General features: G+C 53.8%; 1 protein-coding gene across 2 annotated transcripts in view; it reads left to right on the top strand.

Annotated features, from left to right (window-relative positions):
* The window catches only part of CACNA1S (calcium voltage-gated channel subunit alpha1 S), a 65,541-nt gene extending 46,613 nt beyond the window's left edge, over positions 1-18,928 (top strand). Inside the window, exons 28-44 of one of the 2 annotated variants that reach the window (XM_060644060.3) lie at positions 22-105; positions 5,757-5,813; positions 6,651-6,779; positions 6,979-7,044; positions 7,641-7,732; positions 8,900-9,059; positions 10,057-10,184; positions 11,191-11,287; positions 11,641-11,743; positions 12,672-12,773; positions 13,062-13,186; positions 14,373-14,501; positions 15,277-15,533; positions 16,916-17,001; positions 17,763-17,854; positions 18,060-18,197; positions 18,345-18,928. In XM_060644060.3, coding sequence (XP_060500043.3) covers positions 22-105; positions 5,757-5,813; positions 6,651-6,779; positions 6,979-7,044; positions 7,641-7,732; positions 8,900-9,059; positions 10,057-10,184; positions 11,191-11,287; positions 11,641-11,743; positions 12,672-12,773; positions 13,062-13,186; positions 14,373-14,501; positions 15,277-15,533; positions 16,916-17,001; positions 17,763-17,854; positions 18,060-18,197; positions 18,345-18,596 — 2,097 coding nt within the window. In that variant the 3' untranslated portion in view covers positions 18,597-18,928. The remainder of the gene's footprint in view (positions 1-21; positions 106-5,756; positions 5,814-6,650; positions 6,780-6,978; positions 7,045-7,640; positions 7,733-8,899; positions 9,060-10,056; positions 10,185-11,190; positions 11,288-11,640; positions 11,744-12,671; positions 12,774-13,061; positions 13,187-14,372; positions 14,502-15,276; positions 15,534-16,915; positions 17,002-17,762; positions 17,855-18,059; positions 18,198-18,344) is intronic. The other variant, XM_078441106.2, reaches the window with a different exon arrangement.
* Positions 18,929-19,968: the final 1,040 nt, after the last annotated feature.

Below are 19,968 nucleotides of genomic sequence, written 5' to 3'. Positions count from 1 at the left end.
TCCCATTGCTGTCCTTCCCAGGGCTATTTTGGAGACCCCTGGAATGTGTTTGACTTCTTGATTGTCATCGGCAGCATCATCGATGTCATTCTCAGTGAAATCGACGTGAGTATCAGGCAAACAGAGCCATCCCCGGGGTGGGGTGCAAGCACTTGTGCAGTCCATAGACATTTGTGGGGTGCCTGCTGTGTGTGCAGCATGGCGCCCCGGGGGTCTACAGAGTTGGAAATGACAGGCGTCACAGCCTACAGAGCAGACGGATAACTCAGATTCTAGGCAGCCATCGTGAACGCACCAGGCTGTCCAAGGCAAGAGCTGTTATGAAAGGGAAAAGGTCTCCTCTGGGTGGAGCGGTCAGGGAAGGCTTCGCGGAGATGGTACAAGCTGAAAGTGGGTCCTGAAGGAAAGCGAGCTGGTGACCGGAGGTGGAGAGAAGAGCAAACACCACAGGCAGAGCTGCTGTAGGGGAGGCACAGAGTAGGAAATGAATGATAGAAGATTCGGGGCACACCCAGAGGTCCGGTTTAGCAGAAGCACATGACTGTGCAGAAGAGGAACGAGGTGGGGGGTGGGGGGGGGCGGGTAGGGATGGCTGGAGAGGTAAGCAGTGGCGAGGGGGCCTTGAACTTTATGTAGCAGACAATGGGAAGTTACCAGAGGGTTTGGAACAAAGCAGTAGAAGGACTAAAGCTGTTGTGGAGGAAGTTATTTATTTAGTCTGCAAATACTTATCGAGTACCTCCCACCCATGCTAGAGATAGAGCAATAAACAAGAACACGGAGGCCAACAGACGATAAAAATTCTCTAACATGGCAGATATGCTCAGCGTGTGTTATAAAGAAAAATAAACCAGGGTGAAAACTTACTGGAAGGGAATGAAGGGTTGGTGCCAAGATGGTATCTGAGTGACAACCTGAACAAAGCAAGGGGGTAAGCCATGCAGGTATTGGCACAGAGTGTTGTAGGGAGAAAAACAAGTGAGTGCAAAGGCCCTGAGGTTGAGGAATAGGAGGAGGCCCTTGTAGCTGGAGTGGAGAAGGGTAGAGATGAGGTCAGAGACAGAGGGCAGGTGCCAGATCCCTTAGGCCCTTGAAGGCCATGGTTATGATCCTGGGTTTTATTCTAAGAGAGATGAGAGCCCTTTGGAGGGCTTAAACCTGGTCTGACTTTAGTTCTCAAGGATCCCTCTGGCTGCTGTGTTGACAGAAAGCTGTGGGGGACACAGGGCTGGCCCAGGGAGAGCCGCCAGGAGGGTGTTGTGATAACCAGGTGAGAGGTGATGGTGGCTAGGGGGCTAGCTGTGGACGTGGTGAGAATTGGACACATCCTATTTATTTGGGAGCTTGAGCTGACAGAATTTGCAGCTGGCCTTGATTTAGAGTGAGAGAGAGAGAGAGAGAAACAAATCGAGGGTGACTACCAGGATTTTTGTCCAAGCAGTTGAGCTTCCATTTACTGAGATGCGGAAACTGCTGCAAAGCAGGTGTGGGGCAGAAGCCAAAATTTCTGTTTTAGACACGATAATTTAGGATGCTTACGAGGCATCCGGAAGGAGATACCCAGTAGGCTGGGATTTATGAGTCTGGAGCTCAGAGGCTAGGGTGGGTTGGAGGTATAAATTTGAAGATGGTATTTAAAGTTGTGGGGATGGACGAGATCTGCGGAGAAGGGAGAAGGTATTTAGAGAGAAGGGATCCGGAGGCTGAGCCCTGGAATGCTCCCGTGTTTAGTGATTGGAGAGACGAGGAGGAACCAGCAAACAGACTAAGAAAGAATTGGCCTCTGAGGCAGGGGAACCAAAAGAGAGTGATGTCCTGAGATCAAGGAGAACAGAAAAGTCAAGGAAGATAAGAGCTGAGCATTGACTTGAATTTTGGCAACGGGGACCTTGGCAGGAGCAGTTTCACTAGAATTATGGGGAAGAATGCCTGGTTGCGGTGGGCTGGGAAGGGAGAGCAAAGAATGGAACAATTCCTTTGAGGTGTTTTGCTACGGAGAGAAATAGGAGTTAGAGAAAAATGTGGAGCCAAGGAGAGTTTCCTTGAAAATGGGAGAAGGGGCATCTGGGTGGCTCAGTCGGTCGGGCCTCTGACTCTTGATTTTGGCTCAGGTCACGATCTCATAGTTCATGGGGTTGAGCCCTGCATTGGGCTCTGCGCTGACGACCTGGAGCCTGCTTGGGATTCTCTCTCACCCTCTCTCTCTCTGCCTCTCTCCTGCTCTCGCTCAAAATAAATAAACTGGAAGAAAACAGAAACAAAAACAAGAAAAATGGGAGCATATCCTCAGGCTTTGCAAATATCTGGTAGTAAGGAGGTAACTACTGGAGCAAAGTCTTTGAATAAATGAAAGGGCTTAAGACCCGGTGTCCCAGGGGAGAAGCTGGATTTCAGAAAGCTGTAGTTCGTCCATAGTAGAAAGAGGGTGTGCAAAGCAAACGGGCATAAAGCAATGAGAGTCAGGGCTCGGATGGCAGGAGAGGAACAGAAAAGCTCAGAGGCAGCAGGATTTGGTGAATGTGACCTTGTGGCCATGGGAAGGAAGGAACCCAAGGTGGCTCAGCACCTCCTGAAGAGAAGGACTTGGGATGATGCACTCACCATGATTCTGTTCTGGTGCTGTGGGTTTGGATGCTGGGTACACAAGTGGAAACGGGTGGCAAGTCATTGGAAATGCAGGAGAGGAGCCGAGTGTCACTCTGCGTCTGGCACATGGTGGCAGCTCCATCAACATGGGCTGGTCCCAGATGCATGGAGGTGATGGTTCAAGCCTCGGGTGGGATGAGCCAGCTGCGAAGGAGTTGAGATCCTGCAGAATTGAAGCCAGCAAGGCCATAGGGTTTGTGATTGGAAGCCATCCATGAGCAGGGTGACAGACTGGCACACTGTGGGGCTGAAACCAGTTAAAAGGATGGAGCAGTGACCAGAAAGTGATAAGAAGAAAAAAAACCCAAAAAACATCAAGCAGCTGTGAGTACAGGAAACAGTTTCTGCCAGGAGGTTAGGTGAGGTAGTTACTGGAAAGTGGATGTTGATTAATACAGGGAAAGGGAGACCATAGACGGAGCGAGTACAGAGGAGAAATTCACAACATGTGAGAGAAGAGATTGTTGAGGAAGGGATTAGAGTTTTGGAGGCGACGGCAAAGGACACGAGTCAGAAGATTGGAAGAGGAAGAGTGTAAGCAGAGGTGGCAAGAATCACGAAGGGTGCAAGGGAGCAGGGGGGTGGGGCGGAGGGAAGAGGGCGTTCATCCTGGGCAGTCACAGGCGTGTCCGAAGCAGCAGGCAGAATCCTCCGCTGGAAGTGAGGACAGGACAGCGGGTGTGAGTGCAGGAACTGACCCTTGAGAAATAGCCAATGTGATGAGTCCATCTGCAGGAAGAACGACGGGGTCTCGGGTGGGCCTAGTGAGCTCAGTTTCACCCTGGAGTAATGCTCGAGGAAAGGGACCAGACCCCTGATGTGGTCTCGAGGGCTGGCACATTGGGTAGAGGGTCTCAGCGCAAGCAAGGGCGCTATAGAAATGGCAGGACAAATGTCCAGGCTGAGTGGGGAGGCAGATGGCTGAGGGTCACTGCAGGGTGAAAGAGGGGAGCAGGGGACAGGGAAGAGGAGATCCAGGAATCAGAGACAGAACTCAAAAGACGGCTTCCCTCTGGGCAGAGTGCCTGCGGAGGAGTATCCTAGGAAGGATGTGGAGAACACTCGGCCTTCTGAGCCACCCTAACCGTGGCCATAGTGCGATTCTGCTCAGAGGTGGCTGGTTTGGCCATGGAGGTGCCCAGCTGGGGACTAGCCCCAAAGCCAGGAGCCTTACCCATGCGTAGGGCTTCTTAACTTTCCGCTGCCTGATGATAAGCACTTTACAGTCTGCCAGCCCAGGGGTGAATCCTATGGAGAGGTGGGGGAGAGGGCTGGCACTAAAGACACCCGAGAGGGGGCGGGGAGTGGGGGAGCAGCTGAGGAAGAGTCTGGAGCCTGTGAGGAAGGAGCCCTCAGCCTGAGATTCCTTTAGGCTGAAGCCCTGGCAGGAACAGCACTTTCTGGGGACTTGGCTGCCTCGCTGTCTGGGGGAGGGCTTGGCCTGGGAATCCTGTTCACCCCCGTGTGCAGAAAGACAATGACAGAGCTCTACTCAGATCCTGAGGGGGTGGGGCAGACTAAGGGCTGGATAGGTCCTGGGCAAAATCAGTGTGTGTGTGTGTGTGTGTGTGTGTGTGTGTGTGTGTTTGTGCGGCGCGCGTGAGTGTGCATGCATAGGTGGGTAGGTGGGTGTTGTAGATTTCCATCCATTTTGGGTTTCCACTGGGAAATAGCATCCCAAAGGCCTCATGGTTTGATTCTCACCAGCAAAATTAGAAGAGAGAACCCCAAACAGCCAAAATAAACAGCCTGAGATCTGTGTAGAGGAAGCCTGGATAAATCAAAACAGTTTCTTTGGTGGTGGAGGGCCCAGAGGGCATCGGTCATTATTGGATTTTTAGGAGCAGATGTACTAATAATGTTTCCCTGAAGTCATGTTAAGACTTCAAATTTGAATGTTGGTTTGCATTCTTGACCTACAAACCGGGGAGCAGACTAGGGCAACCCTGCCTGTTAGAACTTTCTGTAACGATAGAAATCTTCTGTTCTGTCCAGTCCGGTAGCCACTAGCCATTCGTGTCTGTGCGTCTGGTGGTCACTTGAAATGTGGCTAGTACAACCGAGGAGATGAATTTCTAATTTTATTTAATTTTCACTGTAATTCAGATAGCCACATGTGCTTAGTAGCTACCATATTGGTGGTATGGGTCTAGAACACTGGTTCTCATCCTTGGCTGCATATTAGAATCACCTGGGATGCAGTTTAAACCCCTGGAGCCAGGCCCATCCCCTAGAAGCAGACTTAATTGGCTTGGGTGGGAACCCAGCAAAGGAATATATTAAGTTCTCCAGCTTATTCTGATGTGCAGCCAGGATTGAGAACCAGTGGTCCAGGGAAAAGCTGCCCAAGAGAATGTTGCTTGCTGGGAAACCAGTATACTGGGAACCAGTCCACCCACAAATAATTGCAAGATGAAACAAGGACCTCCCCTGTCCCACAACTCCGGGACAAAGGTTTCTCCTGAAAGGTGACCTAAGAGAGAAGTTTAGAGTAAACAGGAGAAAATGCGGCTCTCACACATGCAACTCCTGGCCCCTATGATGGAGGCCTCGGCCCCGCTCCCAGGTCCGGGGCAGAGAAGCAGCTGCGGTGGGGGTCTCAGACTCCCCCAGAGGGCCTTAGCCCCTGGAGGATGGGACTTCCATAAGGGCCTCAGTGGCACAAGGGAGCCTTGCTGGACCCGGGGAGAAATAAGGGTGTGAGCCCCCTCAGAGTGATGAGCTGGTGTTTCCAGTGTGTCCCCGCAGGGATGGCCCCAGTATCATGTGACCCAGACACACAGGAAGCACCTGAGCCCCTTGTCAGCTGTAGGCACATCCTGGAGATGGGAAGGGACCTGTCCGTGTCTGGTCTTCCCTCCTCTTCTTGCTCCCTTGTCCCCAGCCTGTTGCCTCACTGTTCCCACAGCTTCATCCTCACACCCGCCCACCCCCACCCCTGATTGGCAGCCACTCGGGGTCTTCATCCCCTGCCGCTCTGTCTTTTCTCTCTTTAACTCTTCTGTGTGTCCTTTCTGACAACCTCTCCTCACCTCCCCCCCCCTTCCCACCGTGTCCCTCCTCCTCTCTCTCTCCTCCCCTTCCCCTCCCCCGGTCTCTTCTCTCCACAGACTTTCCTGGCCTCCAGCGGGGGACTGTATTGCCTGGGTGGAGGCTGCGGGAACGTTGTAATTCCAGGCTGCATGAGCCTGCCCTGCACGCCCGCCGGCTCTCTGCCCTGCAGCTTGCATGCTCGGGCCTGGCCGTGGATTGCATGGGGTGGATCCAGCACTGAGGGCTTCCTTCCCTAGAGCAGGCGCCCTGGAGGGATCGGGTTGGGGGCGGGGGGGAGCGGGGGCTCTGCGGTAGACTGTGCATGGATGTAGTGGCTTTCTCGGAGCCCCGGGAAACGGGGCGAAGGGTCTCTCTGGCTCCCTCTGTCCAGATGGGAACGTCCCGAGAGGACTGTGACTGCTAGCTGGCACAGGACCTTAGTGACCGTTCACTGGCACGAGGTCTCTGGGGACACAGGAAGCCTGGCAGGGCTCTCCCCTTCCAGAGTTATCCGGGTGTCTAAGGCTAGGCTTGCCTGGCTTAGGACAGCCATGTGCTGAGTGGGGTGGCGATGTTGATTGATGGTGACAGAGCAGCCAAGCTTTAGGGAAACTGCGCTGAAAGGGTCCTCTGCTCCGTGGCAGCTTGAGGAGAAGGTGAGATAAGGCAGGAGGCCCCAGGAGGACAGGCCCGGCCACAGCCTCACCTCCCTGTTGCCCTCTCCTGAGAAGGGGCTTACCACGCTGCTTGGCCCACTCCCTCCTCTCGGCTAAACAAGCCCAAAGCCTTAAGGCTACGGGTGGTCCAGAGCCAGTTCGCAGCAGGGGCCGTGAGGTGGGGGTGGAGCTGCCCCCCCCAATCCATGGAAGCCTCCCCAGCACACACACGTTGCCCCTCCCTCCCCCGCCTGCCCCTTACTACCCCTGTGAGGTGCCACCTCCAGACTGACCTCTGGGGCTGCCGGCCCGCAGGACCCAGACGAGAGCGCCCGCATCTCCAGCGCCTTCTTTCGCCTGTTCCGGGTCATGAGGCTGATCAAGCTGCTGAGCCGGGCAGAGGGAGTGCGCACTCTGCTGTGGACGTTCATCAAGTCCTTCCAGGTGCGTGTGCCCAGCCTACCTGGCCAGGGTCCGAGCCAGGTCTGCGTGGGGGCCGTGGTCACTGCACGTACCTGGAGAGGCTGCGAGGGACATCCGTCCGGCCCGGGGGAGAGCCCTGGGGCGACCACGGGGTCCACAGTGAGCTCGGGGAGGGTAGGGCGTGGAGCCCTGTGCACTGACCCTCCCTCCTCACCCCCAGGCCCTGCCATACGTGGCCCTGCTCATCGTCATGCTCTTCTTCATCTACGCCGTCATCGGCATGCAGGTGAGAGGCAGGTGGGCCCAGGCCAAAGGAGGGATCTTGGCCAAGTGGGAGGGGGCGTCGGTGGACCCCAGAGAGGCCTAATTGGTGTGGAGGTTGGACCCTCCGCCCTCCCTGCATCTTCCATCCTGGCCACCAGGGGCGTAGCTGTGAGTCTGAGAAAGGAGACTGCACCTTCTCCCCGATGCTGCAGTGCTGGTCAGGTGGGAGCAGTCCGGGAGGGGCCTCGGCATGCAGGTCAACAGCAGGGGCCAGGCTGTGTCTCTCCCAGGCCCTGATAGGCGCTTCAAGTGGTCCCAGTCTACCCTCCAGTGTCCCCTCTCCCCCCCATTCCCCACACTGAGTCCCCAAGTTGGCTTGCTGTTGGAAAAACCAGTCCACTCTTGGGCTTTCCTTGGGCTTGATTGGACGAACTTCACCCAACCTTGAAAATAATCTAACTGATTTGGCCTCGGGTGTGCTGTGGCCTAAAATAAAGGGCATTTGCAGGAGGTAGGGGTGGAGGAGGGGAGTAGGTCAGGTGGGAGAGGACAGTGGGGCCTGCGCTGAGGGGAAACTGTGACCTAGGTCCCAAGGTTGGAGCCCTTTGTGATTTGCAGATGTTTGGTAAGATCGCCATGGTGGACGGGACCCAAATAAACCGGAACAACAACTTCCAGACCTTCCCACAAGCTGTGTTGCTGCTCTTCAGGTACCAGTCTCCTTCTGTCCCCACCTTGTCCCCACCCTCTGACCTTGGCCTTTGCTTTGCTCTACTCTACGTTGCAGGCAGGGCCGGCTTCTTAACCCTGTGGTTTGAGCAGCCGTACAACACAGTGCCCTCACTCAGAAGAGCTAAGGCTCAGGGTGCCTGGGTGGCTCAGTTGGTTAAGCTCCCAACTCTTGATTTCTGCTCAGGTCATGATCTCAGTTCAGGAGATCAAGCCCCATGGGACTCTGTGCCGACAGCTTGGGATTCTCTCTGTGCCCCTCCCCTACTCGTGCTCACTCTATCTCTCTCTCTCTCTCAAAATAAATAAACTTTTTAAAAATTTTTTAAAAAAAGAAGAAGAAGAAGAAAAAAGAAGAGCTAAGTCTCTCCTGTCCCTGTTTTGAAATGTTTGATCACTTTTAGAAGTTAGCCATGCTCACCATTATGCAACCGATGCCATTTTTAAAATCATTTTTGAACAAATGGCCCCACATCTTTGTTTTGCACTGGGCCCCAAAAATGACGTAGCTGGTCTAAGTGGAGTACGGTATATTCCCCTGATCTCATCCCACTGAAACAGGAGACAGAAGTCACATGTCCCTTCAAAAGAGTATGTCACCTTGGCCAGCACAGGGCTCTCCTGTGTGACCCCCCACCAGGGAGTTGAATCATGGATTGATTTTGCCCTTTTTCTTTAGTTCAGCTCCTACCTATAGTGCTCCTTAAGGGACAGAGCAGTGGGGCAGCGGCACAGAGAGGAAACTGAGGCCTGCCTCACACTGAGCTACTTGGTGAACCCAGGGATCTGAACTGCTTCCTTTGGGTTGGGGGAGCAGCCCTAGTCTGCTCGTCTGTCCATACTCTGCTCCTGCCAGGCTGCTGGCCTCCTGAGGGGCTGCCCAAGAGTGGCCATGCCTTCGGGGCGCCTGGGTAGGTTAAGCGTCCGACTTCGGCTCAGGTCATGATCTCGTGGTTCGTGAGTTCGAGCCCCATGTCGGGCTGTGTGCTGACAGCTCAGAGCCCAGAGTCCTCTTCGGATTCTGTGTGTGTGTCTCTCTCTGCCCCTCCCCCACTCTTGCTCTGTCTCTCTCTCTCTCTCAAAAATAAACATTCAACGAATAAAAAAAAAAAAGAGTGAAAAGGCCAACAGAAGCCCATCTCTTCCAGGTGTGCGACAGGTGAGGCGTGGCAGGAGATCCTCCTGGCCTGCAGCTACGGCAAGTTGTGTGACCCCGAATCGGATTATGCCCCGGGTGAGGAGTACACGTGTGGCACCAACTTCGCCTACTATTACTTCGTCAGCTTCTACATGCTCTGCGCCTTCCTGGTGAGATGGCGAGGAGGGTGATTTCACAAGGGAATCTGCCCTCCCCTTCCCCGTCGGCTTCTGTCTCTTGGGGATTGACCTCAGGGGCACAGGAGGCAGGAGGCTCTGGTTAGATTATTCTGGTTCTGGCCATCCTGCGGGTGGCTTCGTTTTCTGAGGGGTTGCTAAAGGTTTTTTGTTTCTGTTTTTGTTTTTGTTTTTTACCTTTTTTGGTTACGAATGAATAATCAAAAGAATTTAGTGGGGGCTCTGTCCTAAATAAATAGGGGCTCCCAGTAAAGCCATTTGCCCCTCCCTGTTCCTCCGAAGAGAAAGTGGCCCCGCTGTGAGGAGGCTGGGGCTCTGGAAATAAGGTCCCAGAGGAGGTCCCGAATGGGGTTAGAAACAGAGCACAGATTGTTCTAAGACGCGAGGGCTGCTGTCTGTTCATGTGGAACGCAAAGAGCCAGCAGTATCCATGGGACTGTCGTCTCTTCACTCTATTTTCTTCCCTATATTCGGTCAAAACAGTTGTGTGAGCATCTGTGTGCCCCTGGGCTCAGTGCAGAGGGTAGAAACATGATAAGACCCAGTCTGGCCCTGGAGGAGCTCATTGGGCACTTGAGGAATCCATGTGTGAGCAAGCCTTGCAGTTCAAAGGGACGCCCACTAGACACAGAAAAGGCAAGAGCAGTAATGACGCACGGTCCAGTGAGGGCACAGAGGAGGGGGCTCATCTCTCTGGGGCGGGGGCAAGAGGCTGAGATGGAGGAGCTTGAGCTGGGATTTAAAGGATCAGCACCAAGAACCCGGGCAGAGGACACTGTCTATGGAGGAGCGCAGAGGTGTGACATAGGTCACTAGTGTTTGGGACGCAGGTCATTCGGAAGGACTGCAATGAGGGCCCAAGTAGGAAGGAGCTCTGGCCCCCTTACCCAGTGGACATCTCCCAGCCCCCAGCCCCTCCCCATTGTCACCTGCTTTCCCGTGGTGGCAGCCCTTGGTTCTCCTCTTGCAGATCATCAACCTGTTTGTAGCTGTCATCATGGACAACTTTGACTACCTCACCCGGGACTGGTCCATCCTGGGCCCCCATCACCTGGATGAGTTCAAAGCCATTTGGGCAGAGTATGACCCGGAGGCTAAGTGAGTCCAGTCTGTAGATTCTGTGCAGACTCCTCCCTTCACTGTCCACCCCCCCCCCATCCTAGCCCCTGTCCTCGTGTCCTATAGGGAATCACTCTCCAGTTTAATAAGAATGAATGGACTTCTTCTTCCTTCATTATCTGAGGTCCCAGATCAGAAAATTGGAGTTTCTTAGAGTTAGAAGGGATCCCACAGCCTCTCAGGACAGAAAACCCCTTGACTTTATTGGGAAATGGTCATTCAGCTTCTGCTTGGACACGTCTGAGAGCAGGGAACTCAGTACCTGAGCAGCTCTGGGCTCTGGCTAGCCAAAGTTTTAGTCCACTGACTAACAGCATCCTAGCTTGATTAAAATGCAAAGCCCCGAGCCGTACCCTGGACTGACTGAATCACAACCTGCATTGCTTATTAACCTGATCCTCAGGGCATTCATACCTATGTTAAATCTTGGGAAGCACTTCTGCTTTATATTCTTTCTTTAAAAAGTAATAAGCTCATATTTGATGAGTATTTCCCAAGTGTCATGCATTGTGCTAACCATTGTGTACATTATCTCATTTAATCCTTACAACAACCTATGACACAGGTCTCTAGCTCTCTACCAGTCTCTGGAAGTGAGCTTTCACCTCCAGTGATCCATACCCTCTACTTCTATTAATATAACCCAAGAGCCCCCCAGTCAGCTCAAACAGAACCCAAGGAAGGCTCTGCCGTGGGGAAAATGAGGTCCAGATTCTGGGTCTGGAGATCCCACATCTGAGGGAATTCTGGTCTCAAAAGGATGTCTGCCCAAAAAAAGGACAGCCCATTCCTGGTGGTGGGTAACAGTGAACCCAAACATTGTTTCTTCTTTAAAGCAGGAGCTCAGCTTCAACTTCCTATACACACTCTGAAAACAGGAAGCACTCCCCTGCCACCTGGCTCTCTTCCCCTTGGCCGTTCTCTGAGCAGGGAGGAGGTCCTGGGTGGAGACGCCTGGTGTACAAGTCTCTGTGTCCTCCTGCAGGGGCAGAATCAAACACCTGGATGTGGTGACCCTGCTGAGACGGATCCAACCCCCTCTGGGCTTTGGGAAGTTCTGCCCACACCGGGTAGCATGTAAGGTAACCAGCGCGACCAGGGAGGGGTGCCCCCTGGGAGAGGAAGAGGCTCCAGTATCAAGGGACAGGGAAGCTGATGAGGGCCTGATTGGATGAGTCATTTTAGAGCAGTCATCTCCTGGGTCCCCAAGTCCCTTCCTGAGGACCTAAAGTGTCTCCCAACTCATCAGTGTCTCCCAACAGTCAACAGTGTCTCCCAACTTACCTTTCCATCCCCTCGTGAAGGGCATCCCGAATCACCTGCACCCCCAGCCTTCATGTCCCATCCCCTCCCGGTCCACAGACCAGGCCAGAATGACCTGCCAAGCTTGGCCTGGTCCCAGCTCAGCAGCCAGCCACTGCCCCTCCCCTCACAGCGGCTGGTGGGCATGAACATGCCCTTGAACAGCGACGGCACGGTCACCTTCAACGCCACTCTCTTCGCCCTGGTCCGCACAGCACTCAAGATCAAGACGGAAGGTGAGAACTTTCTGGCATGCAGCCCCCTCCCTTCTCTCAGAGGATGAGTTTTCTGGTACAGATTCTGCCAGATTCTCAGAGCTAAGGGTTGGAACCAAGAGCCATGAGGAAAAGCAGAAGGAGGACCCCAGGCTGTGCCTCTCAGAGCTTCGAGAGAGCTCAAAAATTCTCTGCAGGGGAAAGGTCACTAAGGATCTCTTCCCACACAGCTATGTCTGAATGGGGCCCAAAAAAAGGCAGTGTTCGTGCAGAGGTGGGGGCTGCCTGTGGTGTGGCTCTGGGGGGAGCAGAGGGGCACCTCAGGTAGCCCTGGGCTTGCAGCCCACACTCACCTCCACAGCTGAGTGCCCTGCCGCCAGGAAGCAGACATCATGGGAGCAGGGAAAGGACTTAAGCTGGGGGCTCTTTGGTTCCTGAGCCCTCACTTAGCGCTTGGCTGTATCAGAGCCGTCCCTGAAGGCAATCAGGACCACTGCAGGGATCTGAGACCACCACAGGGAAGGTTTTCTTGGGAGGGCAAGGAGAGGAAGACCAAGAGTGAGAGAAACCACGTTAGGGCAACAGGAAGGTTGCCTGAGAGTCCTTGGAATAGACCAGAGGGCCATGGGGATTTAAAGGATTTTGAGGGGAAAGGGAGAAGACCAGGAGATGACAGACAGACTTCAAAGGGAGCCACTCTGAACACTGGAAGCCAAGGCTTGTGGGGTGTGGAAACATGACTCAAGGGTTGGGCTGCCCCAGGGGGATGGTGATGCCCTCCCTTCTTGCCAGTGCTCAGCACAGCAGCTGCCAAAACCAAATAGACAAACAAAATCTTGGCCAACATTTGTTGAATGAGGTGTTTGGAGAATTCTAGGTGTCTTTGTCAAGTGCAGTTGACTTGGGCCGTGTGACTTTAGGGCTGCCCCTGCCTGTCCCTTGCTCCCAGGTAACTTTGAGCAGGCCAATGAGGAGCTGAGGGCCATCATCAAGAAGATCTGGAAGAGAACCAGCATGAAGCTCCTGGACCAGGTCATTCCTCCAATAGGAGGTGGGTGCTGCTTTGGGAGACCAGCATCCAGAGGCAGGGGACAAGGGGACTTCTCCAGGAAGCCCTGTGGGAATCTGAGAATGGCCCAGAACCTTCGTAAATACCTTGGAGAGACCCCATGGTGGTAATCAGGGCGGGTGCCAACCTTAGGGTGGAACCGCCCACTGGCCAAGTCAGCAAGGAGAGGAGTGTCCTGAAGCGCCTGGTCCTGGCTACACCTGGCTCCCACTCTGAACCCAGTTTAGATTCCTACCCACCTTCAGGACATCGCTTTTGACTCTTCTGCAGATGATGAGGTGACTGTAGGGAAGTTCTACGCCACGTTTCTCATCCAGGAGCACTTCCGGAAGTTCATGAAGCGCCAGGAAGAGTATTATGGGTATCGGCCCAAGAAGGACACTATACAAATCCAGGTAAGCCCAACCTGACCTCCAAGAGACTCCACTGAGCCAGGTCTTCAGGCTCCATGTCCTTGAAGGCCAGTGACAGAGGCAGAGAGGGAAGGAGGGCTCCAGGGTGAGTGAGGAGCCAGGCAGGAGCTCCTCCATCTTTGGGTGACAGACCCAAAGGCAATGGCATTGGTTCAGAAGAGGGATTTGAGTGCTTAAACTGGTCCATTGGCATGCAGAGAAATTTAGAACTTTGTTTCATCTCATCTGTCTTTTATTTCTATTTTTTGGTGTTAATTATAGTACACACAATTTACAAATTCAAAAATATGTGTGCCTTTGGGCTGTGTGCTCAAAAACTTATTTCAATTGCAATTTTTACTTTAAAACAGTGTCATGATTTTAAAAGTTGTGTGTAAAATACAAACACCTTTTTTATGAACCATTTTAAGTGTAATTCCCAGCATGACATTCCATCAACCCAGAGCATTTTCATATGTATTTCCTGCAAATAAGGGCATTCTCCTACATAATTCTTCTACACAACCACAATGCAACCACCAAAGTCAGGAAATTAACATTGAGACATTATAACCACCAAATCTTCAGGCCCCATGCAAATGTCACCAGCTGTCCCAAGAATGCCTTTATAGTAAAAGGATCCAATCTAGAATCACACATGGCATTTAGTTGTTATATCTCTTTAGACTCTTTCAGCTAGAACAGTTCCTTGGTCTTTCCTTGACAAGACCTTCACGCTTTTGAAGACTACAGGATATCCTTCAGGTTGAGTTCAGGTGATGCTTCTTCATGATAGATTTAGGGATATACATCTTGTACAGCAATGTCACAGAAATGATGCCATGTTCTCACTGCAAGCTATCATGTGACACCAATCTTGATTTGTCCCATGGCTTTAATCAACTTAAAAAACTGTATTAATGGCATATTCAGTAAAAGGAGATCATTTGTCTAAAAGACTCTACTGAGTAAGATTTTTCCAGCTGGAAGCTGGAGAGGGTATGAAATCCCCATGAAGTTGGACCATCCCAGAAAGTCAGAGCAAGACCTAGTGGCCTCATGGAGTCCTGGGACATTGAATGTCCAGGAGAGAGTGGGGCTGGAGCTGGAGCTAGAAATGAGCAAGGCCATGGGAAGCAGTCTGGTCTCCCCCACTAGACTGGAGGGGTCACGGAGCTTCTGTCCCCAGGCCGGACTGCGGACCATTGAGGAAGAGGCAGCCCCAGAGATCCGGCGCACCATCTCAGGAGACCTGACAGCTGAAGAGGAGCTGGAGAGAGCCATGGTGGAGGCTGCGATGGAGGAAGGGATATTCCGGGTATGTGAAGGCCATGACCACCCTGTGTGTCCCAGGCACAGGGAATAGCAACATCCCATAGAAATGAGGGCGAGAAGCCACATAGGAGGGGAATTTGGAAACTGAAGACACCCACAGCCCACATCTCTTGGGACTCAAAATCAGTGACTCAACCTAGTCAGTTATCAAATATAACACGTATTTTCTTCCCTTCCTCTACCAAGCCTCACTCCTTTCCTCAAGTCCCCACAGCCACTATCTCTTAGAATCCCTTCATTGTCAAATGCCCCACCTGCTTCCAGTTACACTGGCCCTCAATTCTTAGCTGTCTAGTGTTTTTTATGATGCTACAGAACTAAAAGGTCCTTAATGACCTTAATGACCTAGTTAAAACCTTCTGGGTTATTCATGAGGAAGTGGTGACCCAAGGAGATTATATGAGATATCCAAGTTAGCAAGTTAGTTAGTTTTAGAGGTGGGACTAGAACCAGTTCTCCAGACTCCCAATCCAGTGCTCTTTCCATGATACCATATTTCCCTATCTGGCTATCTGTGTCTCCTATGTCATTCCTTAGATGTGTCCTGTCTACCCCATTGTACTGAGAACTCTCTGAAGGCGGGTGGTTTCTTCTCTGCCTTACAGCCCAGTCCATTTCCCTTTGGCCTTATAGGATTTTTCTTCTAATACCATCACTTGTTCCCAGCAAATCATCCCAGTATGGCAGTCCCCATGCACTCTCAGCTCTCATTTCCCTGTCACTGCTCTCAGCCCTTATGCTCTCCTTCTTGACCCTAGAGGACTGGGGGCCTGTTTGGCCAGGTGGACAACTTCATGGAAAGGACCAACTCCCTGCCCCCTGTGATGGCCAACCAGAGACCCCTCCAGTTTGCTGAGATAGAGATGGAAGAGCTGGAATCACCCGTCTTCTTGGAGGATTTCCCTCAAGATCCACGCACCAACCCTCTTGCTCATGCCAACACCAATAATGCCAATGCCAATGCCAATGTTGCCTGTGACAACAGCAGCCATAGCAACAGCCAGCTATTTTCCAGGTAGTGGCAGTCACTGCCAGCTTTGGGTGTAAGGGTACTGGGGTAGGACTGGGAAGACATGGTTAGTGGGTTCCAGGATTTTCCGGAGAGGGGACACCCTGAAACATATAGGTTGTCCTCCGCTTGCCTTGGTGTCCTTTGGGATCCATCCTCCCCCTTAATGCAAGAGGCAGGCCCAGACTGCAGAGACTCCTTTGGCCAGCAGAGGGCAGCCTCATGTCAGCGTTGGCACAAACGTTGCGTGGTTCCTTTATTCCATCATCTACGGCAGGTCTAGGAGCTGAGACCTACTGAACGTATTAGATTAGAAAGAGAGCTTACTACAACTGTGGAAAGATAAAGTTTATTTGTAGGATTTGGGTTCCAGGGATATCTCACTGCTGTTTGGGCCCCCTCTCTTTCACCCTGAGCTGTCGACCAGATATAATCCGTGATTACATAAATCTCATGAAAAAACAGCGGGATGAAGTCGGGGAGCTTCTCAGAAATCAACCTGCGGGCTGAGGTCCAAGCAGACCTTCCCTTATAGATAGGAGGCCGCGTGATTAGAGGTACCTTAGACCTGGAAAGGCTGAGTTGCACACCCTCAGTAATGGGCAGGACAGGGCAGAAGCCCCGTGAGCAGGTGTTTCCCATGGCCAGAGCTGCCTACACGCCCTTGCATTCAGAGACCCTTTGAATTCAGCCCTCAAGCCTTGAGAGGCACCTGCACCTTGGGTCACCATGGTGTTAGGTGTTCTGGGAATACAGAAGCACCAGACCTGGGCCCTGCCCTGAAAGGATTGTAGTCTTCTTGGGAGATGTGTCACGGGACCTGATAGTGACCGAATAATCACAAAGAGCAGGTGTCCTGAGAATGCAGGCATATTGATCACCATGGGCTGGAAAGGCCTAGATTTGAGCTAAACAACGTTCCTCGGCCTCCACCGAGCATCAGAAACACCAAGGAGCTTTCAAAATTGCAGTTCCTGGGCCTCACCGCAAACTCTGGGGATGGGACATGGCCACTACTAGTCTTTAAAGCTCCCCAGGTGATCCAGTGTACCACCAAGGTTGAGAACCAGTGTCCTGGAGGTTGTGAGGCTGGGCTGAGCCTCGGAAGATGAACAGAATGTGGAAAGGGTAGAGGGAAGGGCATGTCTGACAGCAGGGACCATTGAACAAAGGAGAGGAGTGGGGGATGTATTTGGCCCATTTCTCTTAGAGAGCCAGGACTGGCTGGGCACAGAGCAGTGGGAGCACCAGCCCTGGAGTCCAGGCTGCACACAATGATGGGTCCAGATCCTGAGGGAAAAGGATGTTTGGGGCCATAGAGGGGCAGGATGGTGGGAGAACCAGCAGCCTGCCTTGCTTCCCTATCACCAGCCTTGCTTCCATTTCAGCATCCGCTATGAAAGGGAGTTCCCTGGAGAGACAGAGACGCCTGCTGCCAGAGGAGGAGCCTTTGGCCAGCCCCGAAGCATCCTGGGTCAGTCTTTTCTGTGCACCCTAGAAGCTGAGCCTTCTCCCAGAGAGGCCTGGGGAGCCTCGCTCGTTCCTTACGCTTGGGGAATCTGGCTGGGAGGGCTGGCTTGGGAGCCTGCTGCGGTGGGATCAGCTGGGCCTGGGACAGAAGAGCAGTCAGGGCCAGCTCCTGATCCAGGCGGAGGTCAAGGGTGTCATGTAGGTCACCGAGTGAGGTGGGAAGGGGGCATGCCTAGAAACTCACACCCACTCGCCCGAAGGGCAGCTCCTGAACGACTGACCCCTTGGCTCTGGGGCCCTTCGGCAGGTGGTCTGGCAATCTCCCGGCAGGTCCTAGACTGCTGTGTGTGACAGCAAGAGCCCTGAGGATGCTGGAGTTCAAGGGAGATGAGGACACTTGCCTTGCTCCATGGTGTGTAAACACACACACACACACACGCACACACACACGCACACACACACACACACTTCTGCATGCAAACACACGTGGACACACTAAGAAACAGCTTGACCAGAGCTGGTCAAACTCTGGCCCTGATTCCCCCTCCCAAACCCACAAGCACAAAGACCAGGACAAGTACAAGGGCAACTGGACAACACAGGGTCCTGCCTGGACTGGAGTTGTTTGGGCCTCAGCCTACATCCACCTCTAGGACCCCTTCCACAGCCCCACGGGTCTCAGAGAGCTCTCAGAGTTTGGATGCCTGGCCAGGCAGAGCTCTGTTGACTCAGGCCCCTCTTGCCTTTGCCCTGTCTTGCCCACAGGAGCCCACAGCAAATCCTGTGTGGAAAAGTTAAAAGGACAGCTGGCCCAGAGAGAAATGCCCGGGGCCCAGGCGTCTCCTACCCTCTGCCAGGTAATAGGGCACAGGCCTGGGAAGAAACTCTATGCATAGGAAGGGTGTGGTGGTAATTTGTCCATTAATAACAGAAAGGACCAGACTCCTGGGTCCTCCCTTTTCTGTGAGTCTTGGCTGAGGCTCCCTAGGGCTAGAGTTTCACCGGATCCCAGCGGGCTCCAGCATCCCTGTTGGGGTCTTTGCTTTTGTGCTTTTGGAACAGCGTGCCGGCGCAGAGCCTCCCCTGCCTGGGGAGAGGAGGGACCCCGCCCCGGGGCCTGAGGAAGCATCCCACCACGGTAGGACCAAGGAGAGTAGTTCCAGGTGCCAGACTCCAGCGACAGCCCGGCTGATACAGGAGGTGAGATGGGGGCTGGGACAGAGCAGTGGGCTGCGTTCGGGGGTGGCCCTGTGATGTCCTCGGGTAGAGAGAGGGTAGAGCCAACAGAGGCAGACCCCTGAGGCAGCTCCCCAGGAGATCACACCCAGCCTTCTCTCTTCCCTGCAGGCTCTGGTTCGAGGAGGCCTGGACACCTTGGCGGCTGATGCTGACTTTGTCACGGTGACAGGCCGGGCCCTGGCAGATGCCTGCCAGATGGAACCAGAGGATGTGGAGGTGGCAGCGACAGAGCTACTGAAAAGACAAGAGTCCCCAGAGGGCATGGCCAGTGCCCAGGGACGCTTGAGCCTCAGGTCCTCGCTGGGGAGCCTTGACCAGCATCAGGGCTCCCAGGAGACCCTGATCCCCCGCAGGCTGTGAGGTTCCGCACAGCAGCAGCATGGGCTTAGAGCTAGCATGACCAACGGTGAGGGAGGGGTGGCTGGGGCCGAGAAGGGTTAGCCCACCACGGCAGCCCCTCTCTCTCTCAGCAGCTGAATGGATGGGCCGAGTAGGGGTGGTCAGGAACGACCGGAAAACACGTCCGGAAGAAGTAGATTGACAGGCCCTTCTCCTCACTGGCAAGAGGCATGGTTGGATGGAGCTTCTAATGTCTTTCAAATAGGCCCAGTCAGTGCCAGTGTCTGTCTGGCATAAGGCCACTCCCACCAGCAGGACATTAAAGTCTCCAGGCCTATGCCATTGGCCCCTGGCCCCTGCCTGTCTCCTGTTTTGGAAACTTCTACACTCACTCATCCGTCTTCCCCATCCCATTTCCCAGGAACCCCGCGCACAGGCTCGGGAGCCTGGGCCCAGGAGAACAGAGGGGCTCTCTGGGCAGCTATCCTGCGTGCAACAGAGAGGGGCTCATCGTGGAGAACGTGGATTCTCCTAGAAGTGCATGGCCAGTTCCACTGACCGGGGCCGCGTCGCCGCAGGAGGGCCTGGCGGCCTTAGAAGCAATGGCCCTACATCCCAGGCCACACCACAACCCACTTTCTTTGAAGCTATGACCGTGTCCCTTTGGCCAGAATCCACCACTGACATAGGCCTCAGGTCCCTCACGTATTTGTGCCCCGGGATATCAAGGATCTGCAGTTTCCACAGCTCCTCTTACCCACACCAAGCAGTGATGAGTCACAGTGGCTCCTACTTACCAAGTACCTCCTGTGTGCCAGACGCTGTCCCGCGCCGTGGGGTGTTTTATGTTCTAGGTACAAAGCATTTCCACACAGCGTCCATTTCATTCTCATTGCACCCTCGCAAGGCAGGGTTTTTAAGGGTTGAAAGGGATTTAAGGATGTGGCAGTGGAGGCACAGAGAGGTGATGTGGCGTGCCTGTGGTCACACAGCCAGTGAGAGGCAGAGATAGGCCCGGCGGGTCCCAGCGGTGCCTTTCGCTGGATACTCTTTCCTCTCCTTGCCATCCCTTCACCGAGCTTGCCCAGCGCTGGTGGCTGTGTGGCTGTGGTGACCACCGGGCCGCCCCGCAGCCTCCTGGCAAACCCCCGGGTGGGCTCCTCGGGCTCCTTGGGCAGGCCCCAGGCTGCAAGGGCAAGGGCAAGGGCAAGGGCAGGGAGACTCGCCCTGGCCACAGATGTGTGGTCCCGGACCGTTTCAGCTCTCCGCTCCTCAAACCTCAACACCACTGGCTTCCCCCACGCCTTCCCTCGACAGCCTGCTGTCTTCCTCCACAGAGAAGCAGAGGCCGCCAGAAGGTCCCTCCCTCAGCTCCTGTTACCAAACTGATGAG

This window comes from Panthera onca, chromosome F1 (assembly GCF_046562875.1).
Source record: "Panthera onca isolate mPanOnc1 chromosome F1, mPanOnc1 haplotype 2, whole genome shotgun sequence".
Lineage (NCBI taxonomy): Eukaryota > Metazoa > Chordata > Mammalia > Carnivora > Felidae > Panthera > Panthera onca.
The sequence above is the reverse complement of the archived record's forward strand: the minus strand, read 5'-3'. Positions and strand labels throughout refer to the sequence as shown.